General features: G+C 37.8%; 1 protein-coding gene across 2 annotated transcripts; it reads right to left on the reverse strand.

Annotated features, from left to right (window-relative positions):
- Positions 1 to 933: 933 nt before the first annotated feature.
- On the reverse strand, positions 934 to 16,590 carry katnb1 (katanin p80 (WD repeat containing) subunit B 1). Of its 2 annotated transcripts, none has more exons than XM_055007384.1 (17): positions 16,454 to 16,590; positions 13,939 to 14,028; positions 12,930 to 13,060; positions 9,789 to 9,906; positions 9,609 to 9,709; positions 9,470 to 9,511; positions 7,013 to 7,096; positions 4,788 to 4,903; positions 4,275 to 4,346; positions 3,913 to 4,063; positions 3,269 to 3,453; positions 2,881 to 3,029; positions 2,304 to 2,354; positions 2,130 to 2,194; positions 1,658 to 1,867; positions 1,440 to 1,589; positions 934 to 1,082 (listed from the first exon to the last, which is right to left on the reverse strand). In XM_055007384.1, exons 2-17 carry the CDS (start codon positions 13,976 to 13,978, stop codon positions 1,002 to 1,004), a joined length of 1,746 nt encoding a protein of 581 aa, XP_054863359.1. In that variant the 5' UTR covers positions 13,979 to 14,028; positions 16,454 to 16,590; the 3' UTR covers positions 934 to 1,001. The 2 variants fall into 2 exon arrangements, with proteins under 2 accessions (XP_054863359.1, XP_054863343.1); XM_055007368.1 differs by having other exon boundaries at positions 13,939 to 14,126.
- Positions 16,591 to 17,237: the final 647 nt, after the last annotated feature.

Below are 17,237 nucleotides of genomic sequence, written 5' to 3' on the forward strand. Positions count from 1 at the left end.
ATAGTGTGTGTTATAGTGTGTGTGTTATATAGTGTGTTATAGTGTGTTATATAGTGTGTGTTATAGTGTGTGTCTTACATAGTGTGTTTTAGTGTGTTATATAGTGTGTGTTATAGTGTGTGTGTTATATAGTGTGTTTTAGTGTGTTATATAGTGTGTGTTATAGTGTGTGTGTTATATAGTGTGTTATAGTGTGTGTTATATAGTGTGTTATAGTGTGTTATAGCGTGTGTGCTATAGTGTGTGTTACAGTGTGTGTGTTATATAGTGTGTGTTATAGTGTGTGTGTTTTAGTGTGTGTGTTATATAGTGTGTTTTAGTGTGTGTGTTATATAGTGTGTTTTAGTGTGTGTTATATAGTGTGTTTTAGTGTGTGTTTTAGTGTGTGTATTATATAGTGTGTTATAGTGTGTGTGTTATATAGTGTTATAGTGTGTGTTATATAGTGTGTTATAGTGTGTGTTATATAGTGTGTGTTATATAGTGTGTTACAGTGTGTGTGTTATATAGTGTGTTTTAGTGTGTGTTTTAGTGTGTGTGTTATATAGTGTGTTTAATGTGTGTTATATAGTGTGTTTTAGAGTGTGTTTTAGTGTGTGTGTGTTATATAGTGTGTTTCAGTGTGTGTGTTTCAGTGTGTTTTAGTGTGTGTGTTTCAGTGTGTGTGTTATATAGTGTGTGTGTGTGTTTCAGTGTGTGTGTGTTATATAGTGTGTGTGTGTTATATAGTGTGTGTGTGTGTTATATAGTGTGTGTGTGTGTGTGTGTGTGTTTCAGTGTGTGTGTTTTAGTGTGTGTGTTTCAGTGTGTGTGCTATATAGTGTGTGTGCTATATAGTGTGTGTGTGTGTTATATAGTGTGTGTTATATAGTGTGTGTTATATAGTGTGTGTGTGTGTGTGTGTGTGTGTGTGTGTGTGTGTGTGTGTGTGTGTGTGTGTGTGTGTGTGTGTGTGTGTGTGTGTGTGTGTGTGTGTTTCAGTGTGCGTCTCTGTGGTTCCCTCACGGCTGCAGGTTGATGATGTTCAGGACGTCCACCACTATGGACAAGTCGTTGATGGAGACAGCAGCATCCAGAGCGCTCTGCAGAGACAAGGCTCATCTATAAACACTGATTCATTCATCATTAGAATCAGTCAGATTATTGATTATTGATCAGCTCAGAGAATTCATCAACATTCATGTCACAGTTCTGTCAGTTCTCTGCAGCTTTATGAGGGAATAAATTATATATAAATAATGAAGTAACACTCCATATTCAAGAAATCCTTTCTGCCTACAGCTCATACATCCACTGTTTATTTATTTGTGTTCTTTGCTACTTTGTAAAATGTCTTGAAAAGGGCTCCATATTGTTGTTATTATTATTGTTATTATTGGATCAGGAGTGTCTACGGTGAGCAGCTGATCCAGGTGTGCTGCAGGTAAGCTGAGCCTCACCTTGACGTCCTCTCGGACCCACACAGCTCGGACCGTCTCCAGGTTCTTGTGTCGGCTGCTCAGCATCACACACATGGTGTCGTGGCCCTTCTTGATCTGCGTCACGGCTTCGTCGTCGCTCAGAGCTCCGGGTCTGTGATTGGCTGGAGACTGAAACCAGACAGGAAGTTAAACACAACCGACAGGAAGCAGCAGCAGGACCTCAGAGCTCCACTCACAGGCAGGAAGTCGGACACGTTGAGGCCGATGGGTTCGTTCCTGGTGCTCAGGATGATCTTCTGCTGTGGCTTCTGTTTGGCCGTGATGACCGGAGGCTGAGGGGGGTTCTGGCTGGAGGACGGGGGTCCGACTACCGAAGGACGCTTCACATTAGAGACCACGGTGGGTTCCACCCTCTGGACCGGAGTGGAGGTGACCGGCTGAGCAGCCTGCAGCAGAAGAACAGGAAGAACTGGACAAACCTCAGAGCTGATGATGTGGTTCTAGTTCACCACAGGAAGACTTTAAAGTCAAACAGGTCATTAATAATGTCAAAGAGACACAAAAAGACCACAAAGAGACACAAAACGACCACAAAGAGACACAAAACGACCACAAAGAGACACACTGTATCCTTAATTTTCTCTTCTATAAATATAAACAAAGACTAAACTCAGAAGCTTCTCTACTGAAGCTGATGCGTTCACTGACCTGCAGTTTGTCAGGAAACGGAGACATCAGATCCTTCAGCTGACGGCCAATGGCCAGAACAGTCTCTGAGGAGGAAGACAGAATAAAACCAACCAGACACAACGGTTAAACAGAGAAAACAGTGAATATTTATTTCCATTTCTGATTAAATGGTGTGTTTACTGTGGGACTCACCGTCCTCTGGAGGAGCAGGGAACGGTTCTGGTATCCTGGGAGGAGTACGAGCTGGAAGAGACCAGAACAGAGTTGGTACCGAGCAGATCAACCTCTCATTAACAGAACAAACAACACAGTGCTGGAACAGAAACACCCAAACAATGAGAAGCATCTGTTCTGTCTTCATGTCCCTCTAGGACATTTAGCAGGTAGAAAAACTCAATGTGACGTCAGAGCTGCTTATTTAAACTAAGGTTGGTCTCTGAGCTGCTGCAGGAACTGATGGAGACTAGTGAGGCGTTCAGGGAACATCTGGAAACTGCAGCATCTATTGATAACTGTGAGGCGTTCAGGGAACATCTGGAAACTGCAGCATTTATTGATAACTGTGAGGCGTTTAGAGAACATCTGGAAACTGCAGCATCTATTGATAACTGTGAGGCGTTTAGAGAACATCAGGATATCTGAGCTGTCCCTGACTACTTCTCATTATGAATGAGTCTTTATTTCTAGAATTGGGGGGGGTAAACATATAGAAGGTGAATCTGTAGCTCTGTGTCCAGATGTTCAGGTGTGATGGCGGCGCTCCACCTACAGATGGCGTTCTTTGGCTGAAAGATCTCCTTGTAGTCCTCTGCGTTGTGGATCTCTGCTGACGACAGCTTCTCGTCTGCTTCCTCCTCGCTGGGGCTCTGCCTCTCTCCTTCGGGGCTCCGCCTATCAGCATCCGAGCGCTGCTTCAACCTGATGACATCACAGCGTGTGACTCGGTGACATCACAACATGTGGTCTAAAAAGGTCACAGTTTTCTGGTAGAAGTTGCAGCAGATTTCACCACAGCTCTATCTGATTAACCTTAACTCCACCTTGTTACTAATAAACTGTTTAGCTCCAGGTGAGGTTCTGCTGTTGGAGCGCTGCAGGTGAGCTCTCCCACCTGCAGCAGGTGAGCTCTCCTACCTGCAGCAGGTGAGCTCTCCTACCTGCTGCAGGTGGTCGTCGGCCTCTCGTAGCTCCTTCGTATCGTGGCTCCTTTGGGATCCTTGGGCTCTGTGAGCGGCTGGTTGTCCTGGATGATTCCTTGGATCACGGAGCCGCCGCTCTTCTTCACCCGCTTCAGGTCGACCACGTAGGACGAGACGGTGGACAGGTGGTGGGACGCCGCAATCTGACAGAGACCAGACAGAAATCAGCAGGTCTGAGGCGTCCAGGTGGACACGTCCACTGGTTGGTGAATTAATAGACGATCAGGATTTCTGGGAAAAGTTTGAGCATCGGACGCTTCATTTCTGTCATTGTTAAGGATCTTTATGCACCAGTTTGTTCCTTTTAATCATAAATTTATGGTTGAAATCTATGTATCTACTGAGGACTGTGATACATTTAGGGAACATCTGGAAACTGCAGCGTCTACTGATGACTGTGTAGTGTTTTTGGATCACCAAATGCTGCGGTTTCCATATGTTTCCTAAACGTATCACAATCCTCAGTATGTGACTGTGGGGCGTTTAGGGAACATCTGGAAACCGCAGCATCTGAAATTGTTGAGCATGGACATTTCCTTTCTAAAACCTGTGAGTATCTACGGCTGCAGTGCTGCTAGTGTCCTGCAGGCGGCGCTACACACCAGCTGCTGGTTGCAGACGGCCAGGTCGGACACCTTCTCCCAGCCCACCGACACTACGTCGAAGCAGCGGTCTGGTTCCCAACCAAACACCCGGAGACAATCTGTAGCTCCGCTGTAGAGGCAGCAGCCGTCTGGACTGAACAACATGCACCTGAAGGAAGAGGTCATCAGAGGTCATTAGAGGTCACCAGAGGTCATTAGCGGTCATGAGAGGTCATTAGAGGTCACCAGAGGTCATTAGAGGTCACCAGCGGTCATTAGAGGTCATCAGAGGTCACCAGAGGTCATCAGAGGTCATTAGAGGTCACCAGAGGTCATTTGAGGTCATCACAGGTCACCAGAGGTCACGTGATAAAACTCACCTGACTGGAGTCGTGTTTCCCTCCAACGATCCGATCATCGTAAACTTCTCCAGATCCCACAACTTGATGGTCCTGCAATAAACACAAAAGTTACACAACAAACACACCTCACATTCAGCAGGACGCTAAAATACAACCACCAGCCCAATAGAATACTACAAACACAAACCAAAGTACCTCAAAACTCAAAAAGTGACCACAAAACAACCACAGAGAGACACAAACATCCTTTCAGCGTCTCTCACTTTCACCAAACTTTCCAATTTTATTTCTGTCTGTTGATTTTACCAAAGGATTTCTTCACATATTCACAGAACTTTTCTTTTAGAAGAATGATTCCTTCCTGGTTGATAGAATGTTATACTTTATGGAGTGATAAAAACTTTGACTCTAATATGAAGACCAAACAAAACCAGAACTGTGAGTCTGATTTATCCAACGTTCATGGTTCTTTTCTGGACATTCGTGTCTATCAGTGTATATGTACTGATATGCATGTTTAACGAAGCGCACCTGTCGGAGCCGCCGGACGCCAGCAGGTACTCGTTGGGGTGGAACTGGACGGTGTGGACGGCTGCAGTGTGAGATCTGAACTCTTTGATGACTTTCCCCTGAGCCAAGTCCCACAGCTGAGACAGAAGAGACACATTACAGATGAGGACAACAGGACGAGAATGAAACTTCAGCTTTACTGTAGTAAGTCAGAAAATGATTCTTCCTCAGAGTTAATCCTGTCTCTAGATGATCCTGGTTTCTTCTTCCATCGTCTCTAATAGTTCTGACCAACCAGCTACCAACATGCTGATATGAGCCTTAAAGTTTACCCACCAATGACCTTTTTAGAGTTTTCTCCAGCCCCATATTATAATACTTCCACCTCCGTGCTTCACTGTCAGGACTGTGCATCCACTGTGGTAGTCCTGGTCAGAACCAACACAAAACCACAAAGAGACACAAAACCACCCTTGAACCTTTACCCAGAATGCACTTTTTTAAAGTTCTCACCGTCTTTAGATAAAGTTACTCAAAAATTGTTGACAGTTACTTAAAAACTTGTTCCAAATGACACAAAAGTCATCCAGAATCACATAAAAACTTGTCCAAAATTGCTCAGTACTGTTCAAAAATAACACGTAAATCATCCAAAATTACTTAAAAATAACTAAAAACTGTCCAAAAGTCTTTAGAAGCATCTTCAAATGATACAGAATTATCTGGGTGAACTTTAAGGCTCATATAAGCATGTTGGTAGGTGGTTGGTCAGAACTATTAGAGACAATGAAAATATCATTTTACACACATTTTGATTGTTCAGTTTAACAGAAACTTGTTCAACATGGTTCAAAAGTCGTCCTAAATTACACAAAAGTTGTCCTGAATGACTGAAAATGTCACAAAAAATGGTTCAGAATGACTCAAAATGTGTCTTGTCCAAAAGGAACCAACATTTCTCCAGAATGACACACAAATAGTCTAGAACTACTAAAAAATGGTCAAAAACAACTTGAAAAATGTCCAAAATTATTTTTACATTTTTTCAAAATCTGTTCAAAATGAGCATTGTTGCAAATTTTGGGTCATTTTGGAGAAGTTTTTGTCATTTTTGGGTAAAAATTGAGTAATGTAGGAGACGTTTGTGATTGTTTTGGGTGACTTTTGGGGTTATTTTGGATATCTTTTGAATCATTGCATACAATTTTTGAGGTTTTCTGGACAGGTTTAGTGGAAAAAAGGGCATTGTGGGTAAACTGTAAGGCTATATCAGCAGAACAAGATACAGCAAAATAAAAATGAATTTTGGACAGATTTTCTTTCATTTTGGATGGATTTTCATGCGATTTTGAACAAATGTTGGGTCCACTTGGACAAAGTTTGGCTGCCTTTCTACACATTTGGATAATTTTCTATCATTTGAAGAACTTTTTAAAGGGCTTTTGGATAGCTATCTAGTTATTTGTAACACCTTTTTAAAGTAATTTTGGATTACTTAAATGTTATTTGGAACAATATTGAGTAATTCTGGACAAGTTTTTATGTGATTCTGGATGACTTTTGTGTCATTTGGAACAAGCTTTTAAGTAAATGTCAACAATTTTTGAATAATTCTATGTAAAGACGATGAAAACTTAAAAAAGTGCATTCAGGGTAAACTTTCAGGGGTGGTTTTGTGTCTCTTTGTCATCATTTGTTTGTAAAAATGTCTGCAAAAAGTTTTCTCTCCCTGGAAATGTTCCATCTTTATTGTTTTTTCAACACTGAATCGTGTTTCATTTAATTTGTTTGTTTTTAACAGACGAATTTCTTAAATCAGATTCTTTAATGAGACTGTGGAGGTTCTGGATGTTTTCCTCACAGGAGAATTTTAACTCAGACACTAATAATGGAAACAGCTCTGACTGTTTTCTAAATAACTGGAGATGTTCTGTGATAAATTCAGAATACTCCCCTGCTTTAATCTGCTGGTTTTATATTTCCTCTGGCTTCCATCAGCTTGGACTTTTAAAGGCTTTATAGAGGACAAGAGCCTCTTTTTAAAAAACACTACATGTGAACGCTTTATTATGGAGGAATTATATTAAAAAACAAACTAATCCTTTAAAAGTTGAGCTTCACAAACACAGCAGAAGTCTGGTTCATAATATTTAATATCAGAGGGATTCATCGTTTCATCCTGGCCTCTGCAGACACGTTTATTGATCTCTATCAGCAGCAGACCAATGGTCCTGATGGGTTCCTACCTTCACAGAGCAGTCGTCGCCGGCTGAGGCCAACCACTTCCCATCAGGACTGAAGGCCAAACTCCTCACTGCCTCAGTGTGACCCTGGAACAGAACAGACCAGAAACTCTGAAATCCTCCTGACCTCAGTTTACCAGCAGGAAGCAGCAAATTCTTCAGGTCAGGTGATGATTTTCTAACCTGATATTATATTATAGGGACAGTCAGACTTTAAAAAACTAAACCTCAGAGTTAACAGGTAAGAAGGAGGTTTTCTATTTTCTGCTTCAACCTCATCACACAAACAGGAGCTTTAAGACATTATCTGACCCGTTTTCCACTAATTGAAACCAACATTTTGGGTCTTTTTCTGTCATTTTTTTAATTATTAAAGCATTCTTTTTACTCTTTTTCCTGTCTTTTTCTGTCATTTTCTTGTTATTTAAGCGTCCTTTTGTGTCTTGTGTTTTTTGTTATTTTTTAGTTATTTTACCATTCTTTTGTGTCTTTGTCTTTTTTGTGTTATTTAAGCATCTTTTTGTGTCTTTTTGTGTCATTTTTAGTTATTTATGCATCTTTTTGTGTAATTTTTTAATTATTTAAGCATTTTGTTTTGTCATTTTTGTGTTATTTTACCATCCCTTTGTGTCTTTTTGTCATTTTTTAATCATTTAAACATCCTTTTGTGTCATTTTGTCATCTTTGTGTTATGTTAGCATCTTTTTGCGTGTCTTTATTTTTTTATTTAAGCATCCTTTTTCTTTTTCCTGTCTTTTTGTGCTATTTTCTTGTTATTTAAGTGTCCTTTTGTGTCCTTTTTGTCTTTTTATGTCATTTTTCTATTAGTTATTTTAGCATTGTGTCTTTTTTTTTTAAAGCATCATTTTGTGTCTTGTGTTGTTTTTATGTTAAAGTTGACATCCTTCTGTGTTATCTTTGTGTTTTTTCAGTATCGTTTTGGGTCTTTTTGTAATTTTTGTTTTAGTTATTTAACCATCTTTTTTCCACTCTTTCCTGTCTTTTCTTGTTATTTAAGCACCCGTTTGTTGGATTTTTGTGTGTTTTTATATTATTTTTTGTTATTTTAGCATTGTTTTGTATCTTCTCTCGGCTTTGTGTTATTGTAGCATCCTTTTGTGTCTTTTTTCAGTTACTGAAGAAATGTTCTTTGTCATTTTAGTGTTAAATTTGGCATTATTTTTTGCAATTTTTGCCTTTTTGTGACATTTTTAAATTATTTTAGCATCGTTTTGTGTCTTTTTAGTTATTTAAGCATTTTGTGTCTTTTTTCATTTCTGTGTTAAATTTGGCATCATTTTGTGTCTTTTTGTCATTTTTAAAAAATACTTCAGCATCCTTCTGTGTCATTTTGTGTTCTTTCAGGTTAAATTTGGCATCATTTTCTGTCTTTTTGTGCGAACAGGTTGTTTTAATGGAGAACAATGAGGAACACAATCATTTATGACGGTAAGAAGCTGCGACTGGAAACGATGTCAGACAGGAACGCTTTTAGAAAACTGTTAAACGTGTGTTAATGGATTTATTTTACTGATCATTGCAGCTGATTATTGATAACAGACGGCTGCACAATAATAAGTTCATTTAAACCAGTTTAAATATTCTAGTCCAACAGTCAGTGTTCAGATGCTGGAGGCTAAACCTGGACAGGACAGATGTTCATCATCACATTTAGAAGAATATTTAGCTATTTTGTCTTCACCCATAGACATTCCCCTGATAGATAATTATTTTAGAGAATTATTTCAGCTCATTTATCTGTTATCTGTCTCTAATAAACCTAAATTCTCTTACTTCTACAATTTGGAGGCAGAACTTGGGAGTGTGCATCCCATTTAGAAGAATATTCAAGTATTTTTCCCTAATTTCTCATTTTAGTGAATGATTTCAACTTATTATCCTCAATGATAAACCACTACTAAACCTATATTCTGTAAATCTGTATTTTAAAGGCAGAACTTGAATGTTTCGGCTGAATATCCACCATATTTAGTTGAATATTTAACTATTCTTCCATTACCAACAGATATTTACCTCATTTAAATTATACTTTCAGCTATTTTTATTTATTACCTGTCACTATTAAAGTCATTTTGGAATCACTTTTATCGTTACAAATAATGCAGAAACGAAACTATTTTGAGCATTTATCTGTTGCTTTCAGCTGATTGAGTTTGAATATGACATTTCTGTTTTAATGTTAAATAGTTTTCATGTCTCAGTGCAGTTTTTTTTTTTCCAACCAAGATTCTGATTTTTTATTTTATTTTTTAAATAGGTGAAGAGAAATTGTCGAAGCCAACAGATGCTGAGATATTCTGACATTTTTCACTCAGATTGTTGATATTAATTTGGAATAAAACACTTTGGATTAAACTGAAACTAAAGCAGACTAGAATCCTCCTCACCATGTCTTCATGAAAACATCTCTAAAACCATCTACAGCCACAGAGTTCTTACAGAGAAACTGAAGACGTATCCTTTCCTCCGAACATCCCACAGCTGACGGCAGGAACAGGAACGAACAGGAAAAAGAAAGAAGTCGTCCATTAATGCAGATTTCAGCTACAAACACACTCATTCTGAAACTCACAGCTACCTTGATGTTCATGTCCATGGAGCTGGAGGCGATGTATTCTCCAAATGGATGGCAGCTCAGACTGGTGATGCTGGTTCTGTGTCCCATCAGAGTCCTGAGAACTGGAGACAGAACCACACTGAAGGACCAGATTTAATTAAAACACCTCGTTAATCAACAGAAGCACTAACTGGGTCTTACTCTTGGCCGCCTCCAGGTCCCAGACTCGGACCGAACCGGACTGAGATCCGGTGACGACCTGCTCGTCGGTCGAGTTGATCTCAACACACTCGACTGGGTTCTTGTGACCCGTCAGACTCTGAGGACGAATCAGCAGCAAAGACGTTAATAGTCTGAGAGAACTCTAACCCTATTTAATGATAGTCTGAGAGAACTCTAACCCTATTTAATGATAGTCTGAGAGAACTCTAACCCTATTTAATGATAATCTGAGAGAACTCTAACCCTATTTAATGATAGTCTGAGAGAACTCTAACCCTATTTAATGATAGTCTGAGAGAACTCTAACCCTATTTAATGATAGTCTGAGAGAACTCTAACTCTATTTAATGATAATCTGAGAGAACCCTAACCCTATTTAATGATAGTCTGAGAGAACCCTAACCCTATTTAATGATAGTCTGAGAGAACTCTAACCCTATTTAATGATAATCTGAGAGAACTCTAACCCTATTTAATGATAATCTGAGAGAACTCTAACCCTATTTAATGATAATCTGAGAGAACTCTAACCCTATTTAATGATAATCTGAGAGAACCCTAACCCTATTTAATGATAGTCTGAGAGAACTCTAACCCTATTTAATGATAGTCTGAGAGAACTCTAACCCTATTTAATGATAGTCTGAGAGAACTCTAACCCTATTTAATGATAATCTGAGAGAACTCTAACCCTATTTAATGATAATCTGAGAGAACTCTAACCCTATTTAATGATAGTCTGAGAGAACTCTAACCCTATTTAATGATAGTCTGAGAGAACTCTAACCCTATTTAATGATAATCTGAGAGAACTCTAACTCTATTTAATGATAATCTGAGAGAACCCTAACCCTATTTAATGATAGTCTGAGAGAACCCTAACCCTATTTAATGATAGTCTGAGAGAACTCTAACCCTATTTAATGATAATCTGAGAGAACTCTAACCCTATTTAATGATAATCTGAGAGAACTCTAACCCTATTTAATGATAATCTGAGAGAACTCTAACCCTATTTAATGATAATCTGAGAGAACCCTAACCCTATTTAATGATAATCTGAGAGAACTCTAACCCTATTTAATGATAATCTGAGAGAACTCTAACCCTATTTAATGATAGTCTGAGAGAACTCTAACCCTATTTAATGATAATCTGAGAGAACTCTAACCCTATTTAATGACAATCTGAGAGAACTCTAACCCTATTTAATGATAATCTGAGAGAACTCTAACCCTATTTAATGATAATCTGAGAGAACTCTAACCCTATTTAATGATAGTCTGAGAGAACACTAACCCTATTAAATGATAATCTGAGAGAACTCTAACCCTATTTAATGATAATCTGAGAGAACCCTAACCCTATTTAATGATAATCTGAGAGAACTCTAACCCTATTTAATGATAATCTGAGAGAACTCTAACCCTATTTAATGATAGTCTGAGAGAACTCTAACCCTATTTAATGATAATCTGAGAGAACCCTAACCCTATTTAATGACAGTCTGAGAGAACTCTAACCCTATTTAATGATAGTCTGAGAGAACTCTAACCCCATTTAATGATTATCTGAGAGAACTCTAACCCTATTTAATGACAGTCTGAGAGAACTCTAACCCTATTTAATGACAGTCTGAGAGAACTCTAACCCTATTTAATGATAATCTGAGAGAACTCTAACCCTATTTAATGATAATCTGAGAGAACTCTAACCCTATTTAATGATAATCTGAGAGAACTCTAACCCTATTTAATGATAATCTGAGAGAACTCTAACCCTATTTAATGACAGTCTGAGAGAACTCTAACCCTATTTAATGATTATCTGAGAGAACTCTAACCCTATTTAATGACAGTCTGAGAGAACTCTAACCCTATTTAATGATAGTCTGAGAGAACGCTCCTTTAAATCCTGAGATGCATCAGTGAGGTCGTTTTCCTGAAATATAAAAAGACTAATGTTTTTATGTTCATTATGATCATGTCTTTACAAATTTACTTATTAATAAAAATGACTGGATGTCACTAAAATGTCAACTAAATAACCGTCTGAATTTAATAACCACCTTCTAATGAGCTAAACAATAATAAAATGAGCTGATTCAGAAATAGTTTGGATTGTGTTCTTTTATTAAGTTGAGATAACCATGTCAGTTATTTCTTTTTTGGCAATATAACACATTTTATATGGAAAATAAATTAAATCACCTTCAGTTACCCATTATTAAAACACCTCTCCAGGAAGTGTGTTAATTCCAGATCACATGACCTGCTCATTTTGATTCTCTGTGGTCATTTTCAGTCTGTTTTGCGGACATTTCAGGTCTTTTTCTGGTCATTTTGTGCATTTTTGTGGCCGTTTTTATTCTATTTGTGGTAATTTTATGTGTTTTTGTGGTTATTTTGTGGGTCTCTGTGGTCATTTTGCAACTTTTTGTAGATATTTTGTGTATCTCTTGTCATTTTGTGTCTTTATATGATAATTTTGTGTCTCATTGAGTCACTTTGTGTCTTTCTGAGCCATTTTTGGTCATTTTGTGTTTGTGAGTTTGTGTCTCTCTGTGGTCGTTCTTGGTCATTATCAGTCTGTTTGTGGTCGTTTTGTCTCTTTACATGATAATTTTGTGTCTCATTGAGTTATTTTGTGTTTTTCTGTGGTCATTTGTCATTTTATAACACAAAATAACAAATTGTATCTGTGTCTCAGAAATCACTTTCCACTAAGTTCCCCATTACAAAAACACCTCTCCAGGAAGTGTGTTAATTCCAGATTACATGACCTGCTCCACATGACGTCATTTCCTCCTGAAGAAAAGACTGGCCAGACTCCAAGGCTTTCTGAGTTATTTAATATAAAGTAGTCAACAGGTTTACTACAATATCTGTAAAAATAACGTTACATTTTACTCAGTTGTATATATAATATTTAGAAGAACCTTTCACTAAAATGCCATGTGGTGTTTGGTTGATTTTAGACCTGAAAACAGCAAAAATGTCGACTATGATACAAAAAGTCCTGCAGTTATATATTGACCCTGTTAATAAAGACACAGATGATTGATTGATTGATTGATTGATTATGAGTTATCATCCCAGCTAGTCGTCCTGATCTCCTCACCATGATGCAGTTGGCCTTGCTGATGCTCCAGATGTTGACGCTGCAGTCCTCTCCTCCGGTGGCCAGCAGGCGGCCCGAATGTTTGGCCAGAGCCAGGCAGGAAACCATCTTGGAGTGAGCCTCGAACTCGTCTGTACGGCAACACAGGAGGGACAAACTCAGGATCATCTCAGTCTCTTTGTCCTTCCTTCCTCTATCTGTGTTTTACCGTTTTCTGAGCTACGTGGAACGAAAACTACGACCTCTGAGCAGCAGCATAAACACTGATGATCTCAACTACTGCAGAGGACCTGGATCATGTAGCGACGCGGACTCTCTGGTACTTTTATGGATTATCGATCTTAATTACAGTGTTTGCCTCATTTAGACAAGTGTTGAGTCATTTTAGACAAGTTTCAAGTCAATGTGAACACATTTCAAGTCATTTTCAACAAGTTTCGAGCCACTTTTGAAAAAGTCATTTTGGATGAGTGTCAAGATGTTTTTTAGTCTTACTCAATTTCGACAATTCTGAGAAATTCTGAAAAAGTTTTGAGGATTTTAGACTAATTTTGAGTCTTTCTTGAGAAGTTTGAAGACTTTCTGGACAAGTTTTTGAGTTTAGTAGACCCTGGTTCCCCTCCTCCTGTTTAATCCTGTGGAGACCAAAGGAGGCGTCACTCAGACTACAGTTAAAGCAGAGAGCATTGTGGGAGTTTAGCAGCAACGGGCACCATGACAAAGACTCCTGAGGACGTGAATGACCTCCAATCAGAGTTTATGTTGTAAAGACATGAGTCCAGTCGAGCTGTGATCCGCTGGTTGATGTAAATGAGACATTTTATCAGTTTTTATGCCACATTAGATGTTAAAGTAACTGTCAGCATTTAGAATAACATCTGCTGCACTTCATTAATATCAACTATTGATAACTGATTAATAAAACTGCCAACTATAAGTAAATAATTCTGATTAAATTCGCATCTCTACCTCATAGTCTTCTCTGTTACTGAGCAATGTTTGGACTCACTCAGTCTCCATGAGATCTTGGTGGTGCTGGCAGCAGCCATACTGGTCCCACTGGTCCCACTGGTCCCACTGGTCACTCTGGCTGCTCTGTCTGAACAACGGACCACCGCTGAGGTTAGTTCATGAGGACGGACATCAGCCTCTCATTCACTGTCGGCTCTGAGCTTCTTCCTCCAGAGCAGATAATCCCTTAGAAGAGTCAGAAAACACTGCAGGATGATCTTCCTCTGATTTATCTGGAGCTCACACAACCAGACGGAAACAAATCTGCCCTTTCACTTCTCAGAAAAAACACTAAAGAGCAGCAACTTCGAACTTATAACCCTTTGAGCTACACAGAGACACTGATGTAAGATTATGAATACTTTTAATCAAACTTATCAGATAAACCAACAGAATCATGAACTCTGTTTAAGTTTATGTGATGTTGTCCTTTTATTGTTAATCATGTTTTTATTGCTTCTTTTTAGTGTTTATTTAACGTCTTGCTCTGTTTGGTCCTGTTGCTTTCTGGGTCTCCTGCCTTTGCTTTGCCTGTGAAGACATTTTGTAAAATCTGTTTTTAAAGGAGCTACACAGGTCGAGTTTTATTAAAGCAGCCGCAACTTAGCTGTAAACTACAGGATGTTTGTTCATCTTTATAAAAAACTACGATAGAACCTGACATCAGTTCACCACCTATTGTTCACTGATCTAATTTAACTTCTGGTTTTTCTTCTTCAAATGTGCAGATATACTAATACTGTAGCAGCTCACATTTTGTCCATTTCCCTTTTAATTAATAATAAAGTGTGTAAGACTCTCCTGCTAAAGCAAACCAGCTGCTGATTATCAGGAAATTATAGGTAATCAGTAAAATACAGAACCTTTAAAATAAACTGTTACCAGTGTAATAAAAACAGAGTACAAATACTACACAAGGAAAAGTGTGTATTAAAATCTTAATGAAGTTAATGATACAAGCACCTGAGTGAGATTTAAAACACAGCTGACAAGAAAAACACAAATAATTATTCTCAGACAATATAATACAACAACTAGGAAACTAATCAATTAGTTGATCAACAGACAACGAAGCAAAAACTACTTCGGCATTTAGGTTTTATGTCCCTAAACAACATTAATTTGTTTGTTTCTGAACTTCAGGGCTGCAACAAACTGTTATTTTTATTTTAGATTAATGTGTAGATTTATTTTTAGATTAACTGATCAGCTGTTTGGTTCTTAAATGTGGATCAGAGTTTCCTCAGATGTCTTTTTTTGTCCAAAGATCTTCAGTTTACTGTCACAGAGGAAAGAAAACTGAAAATATTCACATTAATTTCAACTAATTTACAAACTTTATGTACTTGAAGTGTGTAATATAAGCAAAATATTATTAAATTGAGGCTCTGCTTCTCTAGATACTGAATATTAAATGACTTGACTCAGGCTGAGGGCAGAAACATTTGATCAGAACTGATTTTATGATTACAGAGTTTGTTTTAAAGATTTTAAACAGTTTGTCATTTCCTTATTTAACTGAATTTCTACACCTTCTGCATTCTTCACAGCTGCTCCTGATCTCTGGACAGTTTTACAGACTTTAGAAAGTCGATTCAAACTGAGCTCCACCCTGACTTCACCTTTTTACTGTCATTCTAGTTTTATTTTGTTGGGTTTCTACTCAGTTGTGTCTTTTAGTCACTGTGTTTACTGTCTATTAAGGTGACCATATTTTGATTACCAAAGACCAGGACACTCAGCCCAGCTATGAGATACTCAAATGATACTGGAAGTTTACTCAGACGTCTTATAATTTCACAACATTTAAAGCATACCTCCTCTGTATGGACAGAAAACTGATATATCACCAAATACTATCTATAGCCAAAGACACACATTCAGATAGGCTTCTCAACATGATTTATTATGACTAGTTTCAAACTAACGAATAGAAATAATGTATCTTCTGTATTAGAAAAAAAGAAACTAAAAAATCCCTCTGCAATTTTAGCAATCCAACTTACAAAAAGCAAGCAAAAAACATTTGTTAGTTTTAGTTCACTTTAGTGACCCAATAAAAAACAATGAAAATCATTTATAAAAAACAACGAAGACAGTACCTGAAAACAGGACGTTTGCTGACCCTGCTGTGTATACGTTTTTGTTTTTTTATTGTACAGCTCGAGTTGTTTAAAATGAGCTCTATGAATGAATCTGGCCTGACTTGTGATGATATGATGCTAACTGCGGCTAACTTAGAGCTAAGTTCATGTTTACTGATCTCATTAATTAACTCTTTGAGCAGCAGATTAACTCACGTTTGAACTTAAAAGCCTCACATTAAACCACTGATGAGCTGAGTCCGTTTACCGAGTCAAACTAGCCGCTAACTGAGGCTAACTAGCTACAGGTGTTGAGCTACTTCATTAAAGAGCACTAGCTACCGTTAGCTTATTAGCGCCGTCGGTTAGCTGCTAATTAGCCCCGGTACGGGCTCTGGTCCGCTCTCAGGCAGCTGCCCGTCGGTTTACCTCAGTGCGGCGGCTGCGGTGGGTCATGTGAACCGGAGCCCAGGTGACGGTTGAACCGTTAAACCGGTTGACTGGATGATAACGACCTGTTGACGGTCCTCCGCAGCTTAGCAACTGACAACGTCACTGCCGCTGACGTCACCCAGGTTGTCTGTTTTTACATCAACTTTATTAACAAAAACAGACACACACAAAGATAAAATCTGTAGTTTTTGTTAGTTTTTAAAATCGTCTTTATTAGCTTCCTACACTGTAAAAGCAGCAGTGGAAAAATAGCAAATGTATATGATATTTAAAATGTTGTATTTATGTGAACATTTAAAAATATTTGTATAAGTAGAGGGATTTTTTTTTTGCAAATACACAAATAGGACAGATTTGTTGTTATTTATATAAATATTTGGAATTGATCACAAATGTTTAAAATCTATAAAATAAAATATCTGGAAGCATCAGTAAATATTTAAAAATATATATGAACATTTTAATAAAGGGCTGTAATAACTGTAGATATCTGTCTGAATGGCTGTAAATGTTTGTAAATAATTATCTAAATATGTTCATATCTGTGAGTGTTTGTGGTAAATATTAACCCTCCTGTTGTCCTCATTTACAGGCACCAAAAAATATTGTTCCCTTGTCTGAAAAAAATCCAAAAATTCAGCAAAAAAAATTTCCCAAATTTCTGAAAATTTGCAAAACATTCAGGAAGAAAATTCCAATAATTCCTTAAAAGTTTCCCTTAAAAGTTTTATTTTTAAAAAAATTCCCCAAATTTGGCAAG

The sequence above is a fragment of the Amphiprion ocellaris genome, chromosome 1 (genome assembly GCF_022539595.1).
Source record: "Amphiprion ocellaris isolate individual 3 ecotype Okinawa chromosome 1, ASM2253959v1, whole genome shotgun sequence".
Taxonomy (NCBI): domain Eukaryota; kingdom Metazoa; phylum Chordata; class Actinopteri; family Pomacentridae; genus Amphiprion; species Amphiprion ocellaris.

Coding starts and splice junctions, on each gene's coding strand:
- katnb1 (XM_055007384.1), bottom strand. CDS start 13,978: ATGGCTGCTGCCAGCACCACCAAGATCTCATGGAGACTGA. Junction 7,097..9,469: donor GATACGTCTTCAGTTTCTCT/GTAAGAACTCTG, acceptor GTTCTGTTCCAG/GGTCACACTGAGGCAGTGAG. Junction 2,195..2,303: donor CCCTGCTCCTCCAGAGGACG/GTGAGTCCCACA, acceptor CTTCCTCCTCAG/AGACTGTTCTGGCCATTGGC.